Source organism: Apiospora kogelbergensis, assembly GCF_038363985.1.
Source record: "Apiospora kogelbergensis strain CBS 113332 chromosome Unknown utg000008l_segment0_segment0, whole genome shotgun sequence".
In the NCBI taxonomy this organism is placed as follows: Eukaryota; Fungi; Ascomycota; class Sordariomycetes; order Amphisphaeriales; family Apiosporaceae; genus Apiospora; species Apiospora kogelbergensis.
In genome coordinates this window covers 1550576-1568213 of record NW_027117425.1, presented here as the reverse complement: position 1 = coordinate 1568213, position 17638 = coordinate 1550576, and the positions used below count along the sequence as shown (strand labels likewise).

General features: G+C 52.1%; 4 protein-coding genes across 4 annotated transcripts; 2 read left to right on the top strand and 2 right to left on the bottom strand.

The window, feature by feature from the left end:
• Positions 1 to 7765: 7765 nt before the first annotated feature.
• Positions 7766 to 8701, top strand: PG998_012480 (uncharacterized protein; the record flags this gene model as incomplete). The annotated part of the gene is made up of 1 exon (XM_066879296.1): positions 7766 to 8701. The coding sequence occupies one exon, from the start codon at positions 7766 to 7768 to the stop codon at positions 8699 to 8701; it is 936 nt and encodes a 311-aa protein (XP_066725680.1).
• A 1527-nt stretch (positions 8702 to 10228) lies between these two features.
• Positions 10229 to 10898, top strand: PG998_012479 (uncharacterized protein; the record flags this gene model as incomplete). Its single annotated transcript, XM_066879295.1, has 4 exons — positions 10229 to 10423; positions 10489 to 10542; positions 10612 to 10729; positions 10804 to 10898. 4 exons carry the CDS (start codon positions 10229 to 10231, stop codon positions 10896 to 10898), a joined length of 462 nt encoding a protein of 153 aa, XP_066725679.1.
• Positions 10899 to 11335: 437 nt separating this feature from the next.
• PG998_012478 (uncharacterized protein) lies at positions 11336 to 12579 on the bottom strand (the record flags this gene model as incomplete). Its single annotated transcript, XM_066879294.1, has 2 exons — positions 11336 to 11664; positions 11925 to 12579. 2 exons carry the CDS (start codon positions 12577 to 12579, stop codon positions 11336 to 11338), a joined length of 984 nt encoding a protein of 327 aa, XP_066725678.1.
• A 528-nt stretch (positions 12580 to 13107) lies between these two features.
• Positions 13108 to 16036, bottom strand: PG998_012477 (uncharacterized protein; the record flags this gene model as incomplete). The annotated part of the gene is made up of 3 exons (XM_066879293.1): positions 13108 to 13188; positions 13332 to 13409; positions 13511 to 16036. 3 exons carry the CDS (start codon positions 16034 to 16036, stop codon positions 13108 to 13110), a joined length of 2685 nt encoding a protein of 894 aa, XP_066725677.1.
• Between the last annotated feature and the right edge of the window lie 1602 nt (positions 16037 to 17638).

Here is a 17638-nt window from a genome sequence, read left to right as displayed (position 1 = left end):
GGCACCGTTGGGGAGAGATATGAACAAGCAAAGTTCGCATTGGCGTCAAGACCATCGATATGTGCGCATATGCTTGGGGGATGGCCGCAATTTGGGTTGTGGCTAGAGCTCGGACAAGCTAAGGCAGGGTACATACCCAAGTGAGATCAGCGCGCAGACGAAGGAGGAATCGCCTGCTGCTGAGTCTCTGAATAATCTCTCTCGCGTCGCCGAGTGATACCTCTGAGACCTGGGGGGGCACTGAAGGGCTCCGGGGTGGCCGTCAAAGGAACAATATCAGGGGAGCGAGTCGTCGCAACGCGTCCTTGTGGAGGGCCAAACCGACAAAATAAGGAATGATAAACCCGATGAATCAGGTGTGCCGCTATTCGAAGTAACAGCCGCGACCACCAATAAAGAGAAAGACAGAGAAAAAATAAAAGTCCTAAAGAATTAAAGGAATGGTTGAGAGAAACACGACTTTGTTAGCTTGTCGAAGGCATCGGGTCGTAGTCGCTACCGCTGTAATCCACTTCGAGAAACGGGCTTGAGCTTTTGGGTATCATGGGACTCGGATACACAGGCTTGCAGAAGGAGGGATTGGCGAAAGACAAGACAGCAGAAACGGACTTCACAAAAAAAGACGACGCGCGAAGGAGAGGCGTGTGTGGTGGATGGGTGTGGAGGCGTGGAAGTGAACGAAGATCGTAAAGGGTTTGGCTGGCCCGGGTTGATTGAATTAATTCAAGATGAGCACAAGCAAGCGACTGGACCGGCTGGGCTGTCAAGGATTGCCACGTTCATCTGTGGTTGTTACTTGCGCCGGTGTCAATCCCAAACTGGGAAGAGCTGTCGAGCAGGCAGAGAGGGCTTGTCTCAAAGAGGAAAGTTGGGCTGGCCCAGATTTGTGCGTGTGTACTAATGGGCGTCGATGTCGATGCGTGTCTGGTTGGTATCTGGAGTCTGGAGTGCAGCAGTGACTTGCAGACTTGCAGACTTGCAGTGACTTGCAGTGACTTGCAGTGCTTTGCTGGCCGGGCATGCAAAGTGCTGGGGAAACGAGGTCTCCCTCCTGCCTTCTGATTGTTCACCTGATGAATGCTCTCTCTCTCTCTCTCTCAGGATTCTCGACATTTCTCAAGACAGCCAACCCGATTCTGACAAGCGGGCCCGCATTCTCTACCAGACCCTGACGGACCCCAATCTCTCTCGCCCTCCATTTTCGATGGTGTCCGTTCATAGTCCACCCCCTAATTTTGCCTCTTGGCCAATGAAATCCAGCCGCAGATGACGATTATTCGTCTAAATACTCTATGTCGAGCAGGTGCTCAGGGACAACCAGAGCCTATTGTCTGTCGCGTTTGGGGTAGCTCGCCCGAAAATAAACAAATACTTGTACATACGTGGTACGCAACTGCTGGCTGGGGCTGCCTCGTGGGCTCGGTTTCCAAAACACATTTGTTGTCAGCGATTTGACAGCCTGTCGAAACTTTGTTGCAGGGTATTTTGAGTAGGCAGACGAGACACTTGTCTCTCATTCCGAAGCTGGCTTCACGGCCTTGGAGGCTCAAAGGCACGTTTCTTTTTCTTCTTCATCCTCTTCTTCTTTTTTTGGTCATGCCCGCCCGGCGCAGGGTCTTCAGTAAATTAGATGATGCGCACCCGGGTAGCTGAAGGCTCCATTTTCAACGGGAATCCGGCTCTGACCACCTGGGGCTGTAAGCACAATCTGTTCATCTCAATGCATTCGTTGATCAATGCCATCAGATCCCAAAACAGTCAACAAATGCAGTATCCAGCCCGGTCTTGGTCATGAACTGCAGGTCTACTATGCCAACCTTATCTGATGCGATGCGGGATACCTCGGGACCGCCAACACGACAAGGGGACTCCGATTAACGCCATTTGACTCGTGTTCCTGCATACTTAACCGGGGTTGCACTCACAATTGGCGAGAATCCACACATACGTACAAAAAGGTCGCCTGCATACATATACGCTTTATTCCACATTGCCGTTGGCGGCATCGTCGGTAGGTCATGAGTCAACACATCGAGAATGCCAGTGAAAATTACCAGTATCACTTATCGGGACGATACGAATGCATTTGGGCATTATTGTAGCAATTCAAGATCCACAAGGGCATCCTCGCGGGGAATGCACGTATATGGCGGGGCAGGTTCCCTGCAGAAACCAATCATATGCGGTTGACTTATACATCACTTGGACTGGTTGACACCATACTATTGCATTTGTCTTTGGTTATTCCTCTGAACTAGAATGGCTCTATACTATCGAGTTGCTCGTTATGACAGGCCGAGGCTAAATGCCGGGCATCTCCGCGATACCAAGAAGAAGCAGGTAAGTATCATCGTCATGGACGAAGGACACCTTCCGGCAATGCTCGTAGCAGACGTTACGATATCCATCCCACGGTATAGTTCGTCTCCCTCGTCATGACTGGGAGCGCCACACCGTAATGTGGACGTGAACTGACCCTGTGCCTCTTCCGTCAATGGTGTCGTAGCGACCGTGGCCATCTCCGTTCATTTGATGGCACCCACCGGAAACACTTCCGCCAACGCTGTAAGCACTGCTAGATTCGCCGTTCCGCCCTGGTGTTCGGCCCCACGCAAAGGTCTCAAGGATGGCAAGTGGCAGCTGCCGTTCCAGATCGTTGCCTTGGTCGCATAGCTGAGTGCTCATTCTCATTGGTAATGAGACGACTTTGACATCTCGCCTGACTTCTCAGTTCTCGAGTGCTGTATTTTGAACTTCCCATCATTACAGTTGACGCTTGCGGTGGCGTTACTGACTTTCTTCAATAGGATGGCGTTTTTGCTATAAACGAAAGGGGTTGTTGGACGTTACATTGATGGAGCAGGGTTATCAGTCGTAACACCAGCGACCTAAGCACTACATTTCCTGGAATCCGTGATCAAATCATGCATAAACAGTGAACCGGTGTAAATAGGCTTGGCTGGTTGCACATGCGTGGCAGTCAAACACAGAACCACTTACAGGGGCAGTATTCAAATCTGGAGTTGAGACGAATCCTCTCGAGTTCCCATCTCGATCATTATAAGTGATCTGGAAGGGGTCCTTACAACACAATGAATGCCATGCGGCACTCAACTCACATGTCCCACTACTTATAGTATGCTTGCGTTCAACAACCAGCGTGTGATTCGCATTGAATGGGCAGGCAGGCTTCTGGTGTACTTTTTTCATCAGGACGGAATCCACCTTGAAGACCAAGCGATGGCAGACCCAGCAATGGCCCAGTCCCTACAATATGCGCACCAACCCGAAATAACAGTAAATACTGTACAGGCTGGTTCTATAGGTACCAATCGAGAGGTTACTCGAGCCGCCTGGGGGTGTCCATTTTTTTGACTGTCGTGTTTGCCGTTTCTTAGTCATATAGCTGCTAGGAACATGGGAGAAATCCATTGAAATCTTCTCCAATATCGCAAATTTTGATGGTCGTCGCATGCTATTCTCTGCCAATGTAGATAGATATGGAGAAAACAGGAGGTTCAGGTCATTCTCAAAGCCGGCCGGGAACGCGTCAATCTGGGCATCCCGTCCAGAGGCTTCTTAAATAGGCCGTCCTCTCCCCTTAATATCGACACTATAGTATCACAAGCTCAAATCCCGACATGGCAGAGGCATCTCGCGAACTTGTGACTTTGGGCAAAGCGGGCAAGGCCTGACAAAGGGACAGCTCAGAATCGAGCATCACAACATCACAGCCCAAGAGCTTTCGGAGATTAGGGGGCAAGTTTTAGACGCTGACCCTGGTTTTAGGGGCCCGGTGTAGATGTATGTAAAATCGACATAACATCAATGTTCAGTGGTTAGATAATTGCTCGTATACCATGGGTCTATATAGCGGCGGATACCCTTTGCTATCCTTCCTACTCGTGAGGAGACCTCATAACACCCTCTAAGTGGGATGGTAAATGTTAATAACATCGACCAGGAGCATAATAATTATCAGACTCAAACCTTCGCGAGGTGGGATGTTTATAATTTGATGTAGTGCCGAATGTCATGACTCCTGGTAGAAATATCCAACCTTTGACACATGCACACGCGTATGATGACATCTCCACTGTGTATCCCTTACTAACCAATGGGCCAATGAGCCATGCGAATCAGGGATCTCTGGAACCGACTTTCGATTGGTAAGAATCGAAGTCATTCGGCGGGACGGACCCTATCTCACCATGGACGGGCGGGCTTATGAGACATACATGTTGAAAATGGGGAGAGTCGTTGGTATTAGAGCCACAGAGCAAGGACACTCGACGTGTAGTTCACGCCTTTACCTCGCCTCATCTCTCTCTGGCTGCGATACTGTCTTCTACAGTATGTAAGAATAAGACATCACCATTGGGCATCATTATGTCACTAAGCGTCCATAAACTCCGACCAACTAGCGAGTGTGTCTTTATCCACATCGCGAAAGCCGAGAATGAAAGCGTCTCCATGAGAGTCACCGCATCAGACCTTCGGCAGTATCTTGCCCTGTCAGTTTAAGATAACAATCCCAGAGTGTAAATAAGGGTGTGGCCCTGATATCACGTCCAGATAGCACATGGACAATAGAGGGCGCACCAACGGATGGGGCGAGGCCATTGCCCATGTTGGAAAAGAGCAAGTTATTCTCAGAGCTGGAAATGCGAAGACCCAATTATATCCCTTAACTGAAGAATGGGGAGGCGCATACATACACCCTGAAAAACATGATCAAGTCATACACACACACACACACAGCTCTGGCCAGACCTCTCATCCCACTATACCCCATGGAATCGGGCGACTACCGTTGGAATCATAACAGTGCGTGATCCGACTCAGCTGACCGCCTGTCGTATTAGCCTAACAGGTTTCTTCGCTACCAACCGTAGCCTGTGCAATTCAGCTGTGTTCAAGCGGACTAACAAGCGGACTAGCTGATACAGGATGTACACTTTATAATATATGTAACTTGGTAGCGGAAGATGTCTCGAAACTGAGGGGTTCAATAGCGGAGAGATACATGATATAGTGTAGAACCCGAGTGGCTGGAAGAAACTAGCGGGTAGCACCGCTTCATTCGTCATCACAGAATGTAGGCGCTCAGGTAGTATGACATAGCCAAAAGAACGGAAAAGCTGGAGGTGGTTGTCTAGACCCCTAGGACAACAAGTCGGCGTTACCTACAGCAGCCACGTATTGGATTTCAGGTTGATGGGCACGGAGGTAACGTTGTACGTGGTATACGGATTCCTTCCCTTTGAACAACATCAGCCCCATCGCGCCCAACCTCCCCAGAGATCGTATAGGAGTAGATTAGATAGCTGATCTAAAAATGCAATCTGTGTCTTGGTATACTCCCGATCCCTATCGTGTGTAGATCTTAGGGGTCTCTTGGAAACTGGATACTATACGTAACCTACTTGGTGAACATTCTTGTTTTGAGGGCCACGGGCGGATCGGCGACCCTGACAGCTAAGCAACTAGACACGCAGGTTATACTATTAGTGCATAAAATCTGCACGTCAAAGAGAAACCCAGCTTTGTGGCTTCGCCACCCGCGTTCAACCCCTCCAAAACACGTCAGCCCTCCGGTGATCAGCAGGAGGAAGGAGGTCTCGAAGAAGCATGCAGCCCGATTCTATCTCTTACACAGGCGCGGGGCGTGGGTCTATTTATCAGGGAACACCGGTATCGCGAACGAGAGCCATGACGAATTGCGCCCCATGGCTGTTCGGTTTCCGGATTTCCAATAAACTTTCCGTCGGTTGCATGACTGATGAACCTGGGGCGATCGGCATAAGGGCCGTCCATTATGAATGCGACTATGATCGCAGACCGCCGGGCATAAAGTCCCTTTATGTTAGGGATTGGCACCTCAGCCTCGGCAGTCGCCCTGGAGTTCTACTGGAGCCTGCTGAGATTACCAAGATTAGGTCCTATTTTTGGTCATTTCGGCAAAGGACCAGGTAGCCGCAGCGACATAATCTCAGCACAGAGCAATTTTTGCTGTGGGAGATTCTGGGTAAGGTCGAAGCAAAGTTCTCAGGGTCCCCGCTGAGCAGAGGCCGCCCCCGAAATACATAGATAGATGAAGATGTTGCAATATTGCGAGTGCCATCGCAACAGAGGCTTAGATGGCTCTAAAATGTCGTCGGGTGTAACGGAATAAAGGGTGGGCTTTTCCTCCCTCGTTGGCCCGGAGCTGGAGGCTGTGGAGTTGCTGTAATTGTTTGAATTTAACATCGACCTCCAAGGAGAGAGAGGACCCTGACTCCCAGCCCAAGATGGATCATGCCTGCTCCCAGCCCATGCCTGGGTTCTGCCCGGGCACAAACAAAATCCCGCGAATGTTCAATACAATTGCCGCGGCACATTGCGCCAGCCGTTGTGTAGAACGTGGCGGACGAGAGACTGGTCTGAAGAAGAGTTTTTCTTTGCGAATAAATCTTCGATCGCATGCATCTACCACACAACACTTGCATCATGCACCATGCACCTCCTAACGTGCACCAGTAGATTTGGGGTGTGGGCGTCGCGATGCGCCGAACCTCTTACGGGAACAGGGGAGATAGGAGGGGCATGGGACATGCCGGGGGGTAGGGGGTTTGCTCGCAAATCAATCCAGAACAAACCACTCTCTGCTCGGCTCTGTTGGCGGCCACGCACCCACGCACGCGACCGGCAAGCGGGCATAACGTGATTGATTGATGATCGAGAAGCGGGAGCTGCCATCTTGTTATTCTCCAGAAGCCTGAATAGATACATGCTATACCTACATACATACAACTTCGACTCCATCGCTGACCCGATCGGACTTATTCTTCTTGTTTGTCGTGAATCCCTTCCAGGCCTTCCAGGGCGTAGGGGCCGGGCTAGCCAGGATGAAGCCAATTAGGGGGCCCGAGCTAGCCAAGGCGGGACAGCGAGCTTCGATGTTCATGTATTAGGATACGAGCTTTATTTTGGGTCTGGCTGGTGCAGGCCATCGTCTGACTGGCTACCGGGAGGCTTGAGGGTTGTCAACTCTGTCTCCAATGGGTCAGCCCATCCCCCTTCAGGTCATGTTGGCTGCAGCGTGCAGGACGCATCGAGGTACCGGGCGGCCTACTTAGCTAGCTTGGGTACCTACACCAACTAGCAGCAGCAGTCAGTTATGGGGCCACCCACCGACCGACGCACACTCCATCCCCAGCCAGGCCGGCCAACTCCAGTCTCGTCAATTCATTCATTCATTAAACCACTCCGTCCATTTCCCATTGTTGCCGCACTCCTTTACGTCTGACTACCACCACTATTCATAATACACTCTGCCCAACTACCACACTCGTTTTCCATCACCTGTCTTTTATTGACCTAAAAAAACCCTACGTTTAGTCATTTCTTCTCTTTCTCGGTTCTCTCGGCTATTTTCGTCGCTTTCGGCTTTTTGGCACGCCCTATTTTTCGACAAGCAGAAATTTGCCTACCATTCCTAGACACTCGCACCTTAAGACTGTACGCGCAATCCGACAACAACTCGACCACTCAACCCTCCAGCCATCAACACTCCAGAGGAAACGTGGAGTGGCCTTGATCAACGTTTGGAGGACAGGTCAGATCAATTTTGACGTGCAACAACCACGTTAATTGGTAGAGAAGGAGAGGGGACTGTTAGACGCCAATACTCCCCAACTGATCGTCTGATCTACGTTACGCATCGCCTCATCGCCATTGTCATCATCGATACCCCCTCAGCGACATCGATTTTGATTCCTCAAACATGTATTCAACGCGACTGATCCGCCTCCTGATGGTGGCTTTGTCCATCTTCACCGTCGCCCAGGCGTCATGGTTCGACTTCAAGGTCCTCGCCCGATCGCCTGGTCTCCTGGACAGCCTGGCAGCAGCAGATAATTCCTCTTCCGCCGCTGAGGAGTCCAAGCCTGTTGCCAGTGCATCTGCCGCGCCGTCTTCCGATCCTACTACGGCCAAGGCTCCCGAGACTTCCACCAAGGCTCCTGAACAGACCACGACCGAGCAGACCAAGGCCCCGGATTCAACTCCCACCACTCCCACCACCCCCAACGCTCCCACCACTGACAACAACACCCCGACCAACGCTGCGCCAACCACCCCAACTGGCGGGCCGACCACCCCAACCCCCACGGGGCCTGCCCCGACGACTAGCGCCGGCAAGCCTACTCCCACCACGCGTACTACGCTAGTCAAGACGACCTCGAACGGAAAGACGTTTGATGTTACCCAGACAACCACCGAGATGACCTCGCAACCTAGCACCACCGCTAAGCCGTTCACTACCGTCTTCACTTACACCACTACCTTGGAAAATGGTCAAACGTCAGCCGTCGAAACTCAGTCGGTCGTCACTCCCACTCCCGGCTTGTCGGAAGGCCAGACGAACTCGGGCGACAAGGGCATGTCGCAGCAGACCCAGAACACTATCATTGGAGTCTGCGTGGGTGTCGGTGGCGCTATTGTTTTGGCCGCCGCTGGTGTCCTGATCTGGAGGCTGCGTGCCCGCAGACGGGACCAGGAAGACGGCGAGGATCTGGTCAACTACGGCGCAGGAACCAGCCAGTTCAACAACGCCGGCCCCGAGAAGAACGAGCCCGGCAGCGTTAGCGGCCGTAGCCCATTCCAGAGCACTTTGGAGTCATACCACGCCCCGAGTTCCAACACGGGCACCAACTTCTAAGGAGGTTCAAAAAATATGCCGCAAACAAACCGTGATACCACCCACCCACCATCAATCACCACCAACCAACCACAGCACGAAGCTCGTTTTCTAGGTTCCTTTTTTTCAATGGAACGGCGTCGGAGTTTGCAAGGATTTCCCAAGGATTCCCAGGCTCATAGTCATTGGAGATTAATCTACGGTTTTTAGAGATGTCCCAGCCATAATGAAGCCCAACCAAAAACAAATCAGTTCGATAGATTCAGTGGCCATGCCTGTTGCATAGGAAGGCACAGTGATATCAGCAGAATCCATGTCAGTAGGAAAAACGGCACAAGGGAGCTTCCACTCCCAAGAGAGATGTGATGTGCCCATTCCACAAGCCAAAAACGGGAGGATTTCCTATCAAGAAAATCAATCTCCTTGTGTGTATAGAGCTTCAACATAATACCATGTGTTCACATTTCTCCAATTTTTTGTATATTCATTTCCTCGCAGTTTGACTTTATCGTACCTGCAGTAGTTTACCTTGAGAGTTTAGATGATTCTCTACCTAAGTACATGGTGTACCAATCTGGCGGAAATCCTCCCATGACTCGTATGGCGATGGTGAACTCTAGTAGCTTGATGTGCGAGTCAAGGCCAGGCACGGCTAGCATTCGTAAAGTCAAATTATAAGTTTGTACGGGTGACCTTGGGGCCCCAGAGTCTTTGGGGGCATTCCTTTGGACTATCGCTGCCACGAACTGCTATGTCCCGACGAAACCCATCGGACACCGAGCCATCGTCAGCCTCACTCATTCTGAGGCCCAAAAGCACCAATAGTGCTTCTCCGCATCCGGTCCGCCAAACCGGCTGCTTATTCATTTTGTTTCTTGGATATTAATTCTTCTGTTTTAATCGGGTTCCCCGGCGCAGATCCGTGGTTCGTGGTTTGCATCGCTTCCAGACGCACCTAGTGAGTGGTCGGGTCGGATATGTGGAGGGTCTGTAACATGGTTCGTTCTCACAGCCCATCTCTGATTGGCTGCACGGCCGACGTGTCTCATGATGGTTTCAGGATATGCTCTCGCGCTTCTTCTTGGGTTGAGGAGGAGCTGGTAGAAGAGACGACGTTGATATTGCATTTCGATTCGACTTCTCGATTGAATGTATAGCTGCATTCTCGTACGACAGGACAACCGATCTTCCATCCGGTGTTTCTTTATAGAGTTGATATATTATTTTGAGTTCTGTCAGTGTCGTCAACTGCTTCCTTACCCGACCTGACCGGTCCAAAAACGGCAACTTAGCCACGAATATCGAGACTACCGGCGCCTACTCAAGGCATCACGAAACAGCCTATCCTACGTCCCAGGTCTTTTAAGTGTGCGGGAAGAATTGCATCGCTATACCTGAGACGAAGAAGTGTCACGCCATATACAACAAAAAGACTTATCCAACACGCGTCTTTTCATAAACCGGAGACCGCCCCCGTCTTATGTGTATAGTAAGATACACACACCATCACGTCATCCACCTACGATTATCGCGATCGCAAACGCAAACATGAAGTGCTGCACATCGCTCAGTTCGATGACGGCGCTGTGCCTTCTCGTCGCCGGAGCCGTCGCGGGCGGCAGTGGTGGCGAGTTTGTCGACGAGATCCGGCGCGATTTCAAGATGGGCCTGCTGCCGCGGCAGACACTGCAGGACAATATCCAGCCGTTCAGCGGCAAGTTGGGCGGCTTCTCCGCCGCATCCGTATGTTATGATACTTACCATCCGCCGCTTCTCATGACACATACTAATGGGCCGTCGCTACGCAGATCACACAGTCTCAAGACAAGAAGCGGCCATTTACCGTCGAGGGCGACACCTTCGTGAGTAGAATCTGCCACATCCGCTGATGCTATAAAGAACCGAGGGGATTATTGATTCGTGGCATACAGACCGACTTCAAGACCGCAGCCAACCGCGCCTGCGATAACCAGAAGAATGACTGCGCCGACGCGGCCAACAAGAACAAGAACGCCGGCTTCAAGGTGTCGGACTGTGACAAACAGAACAGTGAGTAGTAGTCGCACTAAGTCTCGCCAATTTCTGGAAATGGAGAACTGACAAGATCCCGTCTCGTCGTATAGACGAGTGCAAGGAGTCCATCGCTTCGGCTACGCTAACGAGCTTCGCTGTGCTCACGAGCTCGACGGCTGAGTTTGACATCTTCTGCGAGTCATGAAAAGGGACTTCAGTCGGGACGGGACTGATAAAATGGCAGCCCTGGTCCCTCGGTGATCGGATGAAAGAGAAGTAAACAGACGGGTGGTGTAATGGGATGGAGTCCTTCGTGGGTTTCACCAATCGGTCTTGCTCTCACTTGACGATGGGACGTTTGAGTACGTATGAGAAATTACTCATACGGATTGTATTGTTGGAAACCGTGAGGAAATGCTACAAGCCGCAGAACAGAGACTGGCTATCTCGATGAAAGATGGATAGGACATCGCAGCCACGCTAGGTTGCTTTTACATATTCTGAGTATTAGCGGGTGCATAGGCGTTTGGATTGGGCATTATGGGAAGCTTCGAATCGCAGAGGTTATATAGGTAGATATCGCGGGGCAAACAATCATTATGGCCTGTTGTGTCCAGAAACAACAAGATGCTTTGACCCAAACTACCAATCCTCCGCACTCCAGAGCCACTCTTCAAACGCCTCCTCCTCGATCTCATCCACATCCGGGGCCTTCGAACGTATGATCCGTTTCCCACCGCTGCTCAGGGCCCCGAACGAGCGGTCGGCACGGGGGTTTCGCGCGCAGCGCCCCGCCCGCAAAGCCGACACGCAGTCGGCGCCGGAGGTGAGAGCGTAACGGGCCTGGTTGCGGGCCGCGAAGACGGCCGCCCGCGCCGCGTCGCCCAGGACCAGCGTCAAGGCCAGCGCGATCTCGTACACGAACGTGATGTCGATGCAGCCCCCGATGTCCCCGTCTTCTCCCCCGCCCCCTCTCCGTCGACGTCTTCCTCAGCTTCGAGGATAATCTCGGCTGCTTCGCGACACTCGGCGAAGCAGCCTTCAGGATCTTGCAGATAGCGGCGCTGGTTTTGTGCCTTTACGTCGGTGGCAGAAACAATCCTGTCTCCTGCTTCTGCTTCTGCTGTGGAGGGGACCTCGTCGGCTTTGTCGGATGGTCGTGAAGGTGAGTCGGTAGTGGAGGAGGGATGAGGAAGACTAGATGGTGGAATAACAGATGGAGGATGCCCACCATTCGCCTCGCCCAGGTGATACTTGCGCCAAAATGCCGCGAGCCGCTCCAGCCGTTCATCGACGTCGTCGCGCCAGGGGCCGGGCGCCAGCGAGCACAGCGCGCAATCGCAAGCGAAGCAGTAGATCTCGGCCAGGTAGCGCTCGCGGTCGTCGTGCGGCATGACGCGGTTCTCGAAGTAGGAGATGGAGATCTCGTCGCCGGGCTGGATGCGGCGGATGGCGTGGACCGTCAGCGCCCCTTTCAAGGCGCCCTCGTCGTGCCAGGCCCAGTAGGCACTGGGCGCGCACGCGTGATTGAAGCGCGACCACCGAAGAAATAAGCCCGAGACGCCGCCGCCGTCCTGCGCGCCCGAAAGCACCACCTCGTTGGTCGTGGCGATGGAGTAGTAGGGGTGGTCCGGGTACAGGACGTCGAAGGAGCTGGCGAGCCCGTGGAAGGCGTCCCGCTGCGCCCGGCCGGGCAGACTCTGGACCAGGGACTCCACGATGCTGTTCTGTCGCGGAATGGGGTCGTCGGTCATGGGGCGGGTGTAGAGCGGCTTTTCCACGAGGATACGCGTGCCGGGCTCAATAGGCGCCGTGGCGATCACGCCGTAGCCTTTGTTGGGGATGCGCTGAACCTCCCATAGGGGCTCAGGGGTAGTCGCAGCCATCGGGGGTATAGGGCTGAGGTTGGTTGGTGCTGGGCAACAGTCCACATCTGTAGTTGTATTAGATCCATGATAACCCGCAAAGGCTTAATGTAACTTACCCCCGGGTTATCGTATCACACAGCTTTGAAGTGAGCCTATATTTATTGCAAGAGAATAGATTATGAATCTTAGCTATTTCAAAAACGTTTAGTTTTTTTCGTCCCTTCGCAAATGCCAGTACATGGCATTTGTATAGGATTGGCTAACATCTGATCAGACCCACAATGGATGACCACGACGAATCCTATTCACACCCGAGAAAATATCAACCAAGGGAAATCTCGGCGGTAGAACATATCTAAATAGAAAAGGACTTCAAGGCGACCAGCATTGTACAAGTCACAGAACACCAAGAAAGTATAGGCATAGTCCAGCCGTTTAATTCATCTAAGCATGGAACAACCAAAAAGTACCTATGTACAATAGCACAGCAAAAACAACCTAGGCTCCTAAGCAAACCCCTTTTGGTGACATGGAATAATCAAACGCCTAATCCATCAACGGGATACCCTCGTATTCCGCGTACCCTCGGGCAAGGTTCATGTTTTGTAAGCACTGCGTGGCGGCTCCCTGTCATTCGAATATCGGCGTTAGTGTGGATGTTTCACGAATCAACTCACATGTCTCAGGGAGGGAAGCATGCGCCTATATGACGAGCCGCTTTACTCATTCCTAGAGACGTGTTGGGAAAGGAGGAGAGTAAGTTGCCGTACCTTGAGCAGATTATCGATAGTAGCACAAATGACTACTCGTTTGCCTGAACTGTGGACAGCAAATCCACCAATCTCAACCTACAGATGATTAGCCAGATGATTTGGTGAAATACTAACCCGTAGCAATCGCATGCCACGACCGAGGTAGATAGAAGTGTAAAACTATGAAGGGAACTTACTCCATGCTTCCCACTGATCGACTTGACTAAAGGGGCCTCGCCAACAACCTTGACGAGCTTCTCGCCAGCGTAGCGATCCTGGTAGATTTGGCGGATGTCGCGAGATGTCATCGTCTTGTTCAGGGGAATATTAATTGTGTGGTGAATACCCTGGAACCAAACGGCGACGTGGGGCACAAACCCGACAGCGGTGCCAAGCTGGTTGCTGATTTCGCGCTCGTGAATGTGGTCAGTCAAGCTATACGGAACCAGATTGTTTGTCAAAAATTCAACATTGTTCTTGGGCGAGGGCTTGGTTCCTGCGCCGGAATAGCCAGACACGCCGAAAACAGTAGGCTGGCCACCGAGATGCTCAACCAAGGGGGAAATGCCGAGTTGAGCCGCAGTGGCGTAACAGCCAGGGTTCGAGATGCGGGTTGCCTGGGCAATCGAAGATCGTTTAATGAGTTCGGGAAGGCCGTATGTCCAGCTGTTATCGAAACGATAGTCGGCAGAGAGGTCCACGATGAGGCTGCCATCTTCACGAGGGGTCTTCTCACGTGCCTCGTTGATAGCATCAACATAAGGCTTGCAAACACCGTTGGGCAAGGCCATGACCCATACGTCGATATCACCATTCTCCTCCATTTGCTTCACGTCTTCAGCGCTGAGGTTCTCATAGATGATCTCCTTCTTGGTGTATCCTTGCAGTTTCTGACCCGCGAGTTCTCGGGATGAAACGTGCTTGAGAACGAAGTTGGGGTGAGTGTTCAACAGGCTGATCAGGGCCTGACCGGTATAGCCACGGGCACCAATCAGCGCCACACGCGACGGCACCTCGTTAGAAGCATGCTTCCTGCCATAAGGAGGGTTAGGGTTGGTAGTGGTGGCATAACCACGAGCCTGACCCTTGAAAAGAGCTCCGGCAGTTCCCATCACAGGCCGGCGGGCGAGTGTCGAGTAACCACGAGCCTGGTTAGCGGCAGATCCGGAAGCGAACTGAGCCTTCAGGTTCTGGGAAGCCACTTGGGCAGCCCGATGAAGACGCTCCTCCAAGTTTGACTCGCCCAGCATCGCACGGCCGTGGTTCGTGAATTCCTTCATAAGGTCCATGAGGCCCTGGCCCTCTTCGATTCCATACCAGAAGAGCACGTCGTTACCACGAACGATATGTCCATCGGCCTTCTCGAAGAACCATGAGAGGTTCTCATCATCTGCCTTGACGGTCCAAACTAAGCTGGGGTATTCTTTCTTGATTGCGGAGAATAGATTGTCGGCAACGTTGGTCAGCCAGCCGTCCTTAGTGATGGTGAGAGTCGCCAGAATGCCATAGTTTTGGGCCTCAGACGGCTGGAGGACAACAGCAAGAGCTTTCATGGGTTCATCGAAGAAAGCCTTGAATTTGCGCTCCTTCAAGAACTCCACATATCGATCGACGGTGGCCCGAGAATTCGTCAGGTCACGATCGCGGATGAGAACATCCTTGAGCTTCTGAAGATCGGAGAATTCTGATACGCTTTCGGCGGTCATAAGCTTGTTCCCGCGACGGATGAGGGTACCCGCTCCGGAATCAGTGAACAGCTCCTTCTGCAGCTCCGCAGGATGGATGATCGCCACGCTGGAAGTCCGCGGAAGGCTATCGAGTAGCTCTTTGATCTCCTTGATCTTGAGACGAGTGCCGAACTTGCACCAGCTCTGACTCATAAGGTGATCAAATTCCTCATCCAGGTTGATGGCGGAGATCTTGTTACCTTCGCCGCCAAACAAGCCGCCCTTCTCACTAAGGTAGACAACCTTGAGAGGCTCCAGTATGCGAGCCAATTCACCAGCGGCTACATCGGCGTTGACGTTCAAAACCTGGCCCTCGGTGGTCTCGGCCATAGAGGTCAAAATGGGCAGGTATCCACTTTCGATGGCGCTCTCGATGGGATCCTTGTTGATGTCGGTGATCTTGCCAACAAACTTCCACTTCTCCTTGTCGAGGTAGTCGGCCATAAAAACGCTGGAAGTGATCGGCCGAGCACGAACACCCATGGACTCCAGAGTCCTAACCAGCTTGAGGTTCTCCGCAAGAAAGAGCTTCCTCGCCACGCCAAGGGTCTTCCCGTCAGTGATACGGATGCCCTCCTCGAACTGGGGCTCCACGCCCGCTTCCTCTAGCAGCTTGTTCAGCTGGGGGCCAGCACCATGAACAATGATGGGGTATAGCCCAACATGGTAAAGAAAGGCTAGTGACGAGCAGAGCTCTTCCAAGTGCTCGGTCAAGATAGCACCTCCCACTTTGATAACAGCAAACTGCTTGGACGAGACGGACGAGAAGTGGGAGAGGTATTGCTGGACCTCCCGCTTGGAACCAACGCTATTCAGGACTTGAATCACAGCATGGCGCGCATCGTAGTTGTTGGCTCGGCCAGGACGAGTGGAGTAGGCGGCGGCGATGGTTCGTCGGGTGATTGGCGAAGCAGCGGGTCCGTTAACTCGAGTCAAAGCCGTACGGCGCCCGGCTCGGATGACGGCTCGAACGGCCAGACGAGACGTAGACAGCATGACGGCGGCGGGGCACGTTGCTGGGCCTAATAGGCAAAACGATGTCAGCTGAATCACTTGAAAGACTATAATAAAGGGCTTAACGAGTATGACGGAAACAATGGGCATGAGAACGACTGGAACAGGTAGAACCCTTGAAGAACTGGGATCACTCCAAATATCCCGCTATCCTGGGGTCTACAAACATGCGATCCAATGGGAGTCGCGATAGGCAATGCAGTGGGATGTTCCTGCCTCACCCAAGTTCGGGTAAGATGGATCATGGGCCAATTGATGAGGCAATTGGGCTCAAGTAGGGTGTATGGACTTACCTAATGGTGCGAGGAGGTGATGTGAAGGAAAGGCGACTTCAAATCCAAGGTTCACATGGCAGGTGGAAGTAGTGGGAAAAATTCGAGTTTATTAAGCACGCGGGTTGACGCCGAAAATCGCTCCTCTCCCAGGTACAGGCGCTGCGAGTGAGTCCTTGCTGTGCTGTGGCCCGCTTGACCGCAGCCTTGCCTGCCCCCCCAAATCCCAAATCTGCCTATGTATGTACCACCAACGAACGCGCCAGGCCGAATCAGGCAAGGCTCGTTGAGCTTCAGTCGGGCGTTCTCGAGAGAAGTTGGAGAAACCTTGCTTGGTGGACTGAACATGAATAGTTCTTCGGATGTAGACTCGATCAGGTTGCTCGCTCCACAACTTGTGCAACTGGTGTGGGCTATACTCGTTGTGTGTTCGAGTCTTTCCCACCTGCCGGCAACGTCATGGCGTGCGGAATCGTCGAGGGGAGCCTCACTATGAGCCTGCTAAGTCACAGTGGCGTCATCGGACTACCGAATTGAAGTATTCACTCCTACAGTTGACTATAGGGGTCAGTAGTTGCGGTTTCTTCCATTCTCTGCTACTGGCTCATGGCCCGACACGGACACGGCAAGTTATCGTGCATTCCTCCTTTGGCATAGTGTACCAAGATCCTACCAGCTTTACGTGAAAGGGATTGCTTGAAACAGGAAGTCGGAAGAACGCTATTGGTGCAATCTGCCCGTGGCCGGTGGTCACTTACTTCGGACAAGCATGCAGACAGTGAGGTAGCAACTACCTCACTGTCCTATCAATGCAACCGACTTAGATACTCTTGATGAATATTCGTTACTAGGATTCCTCGTCACCTAGGGGAGAAGAAAGTGCAATATCCTCCCCTCGGCATACATTGAACTATACTAAGGTGGTCATACCTGCGTTATATGAGTATTGTGCATGAGATCCTTGGATTCTAGCGTGTGAACAATATATAGGTAAGAGGCTCTTTTTTGCCTGACACTACGTATAGCCCGGACTCCCGTCGGTGAACCCATTTGGAGCAATGCCGACAAGTATCAGTGTTTGTTTCTCGCTACAGGACTGACAATGATGGCTCGTTGTCAAGCTAGTTAGTCGGTCAGTAAGCTCACCAGTCATTGTATCATCACCGTAGACTTATATCATAACTTCTGTCGGATCGTCATCGGTAAGAAGACCATCGTCGAATACCTTATCATCCATCTAGTCATCAGCTTCTTCGCAATCGTCTTGTAGCATCTCAATAAAGACACTGTGGCTCTGATATTGCGCAAGTCG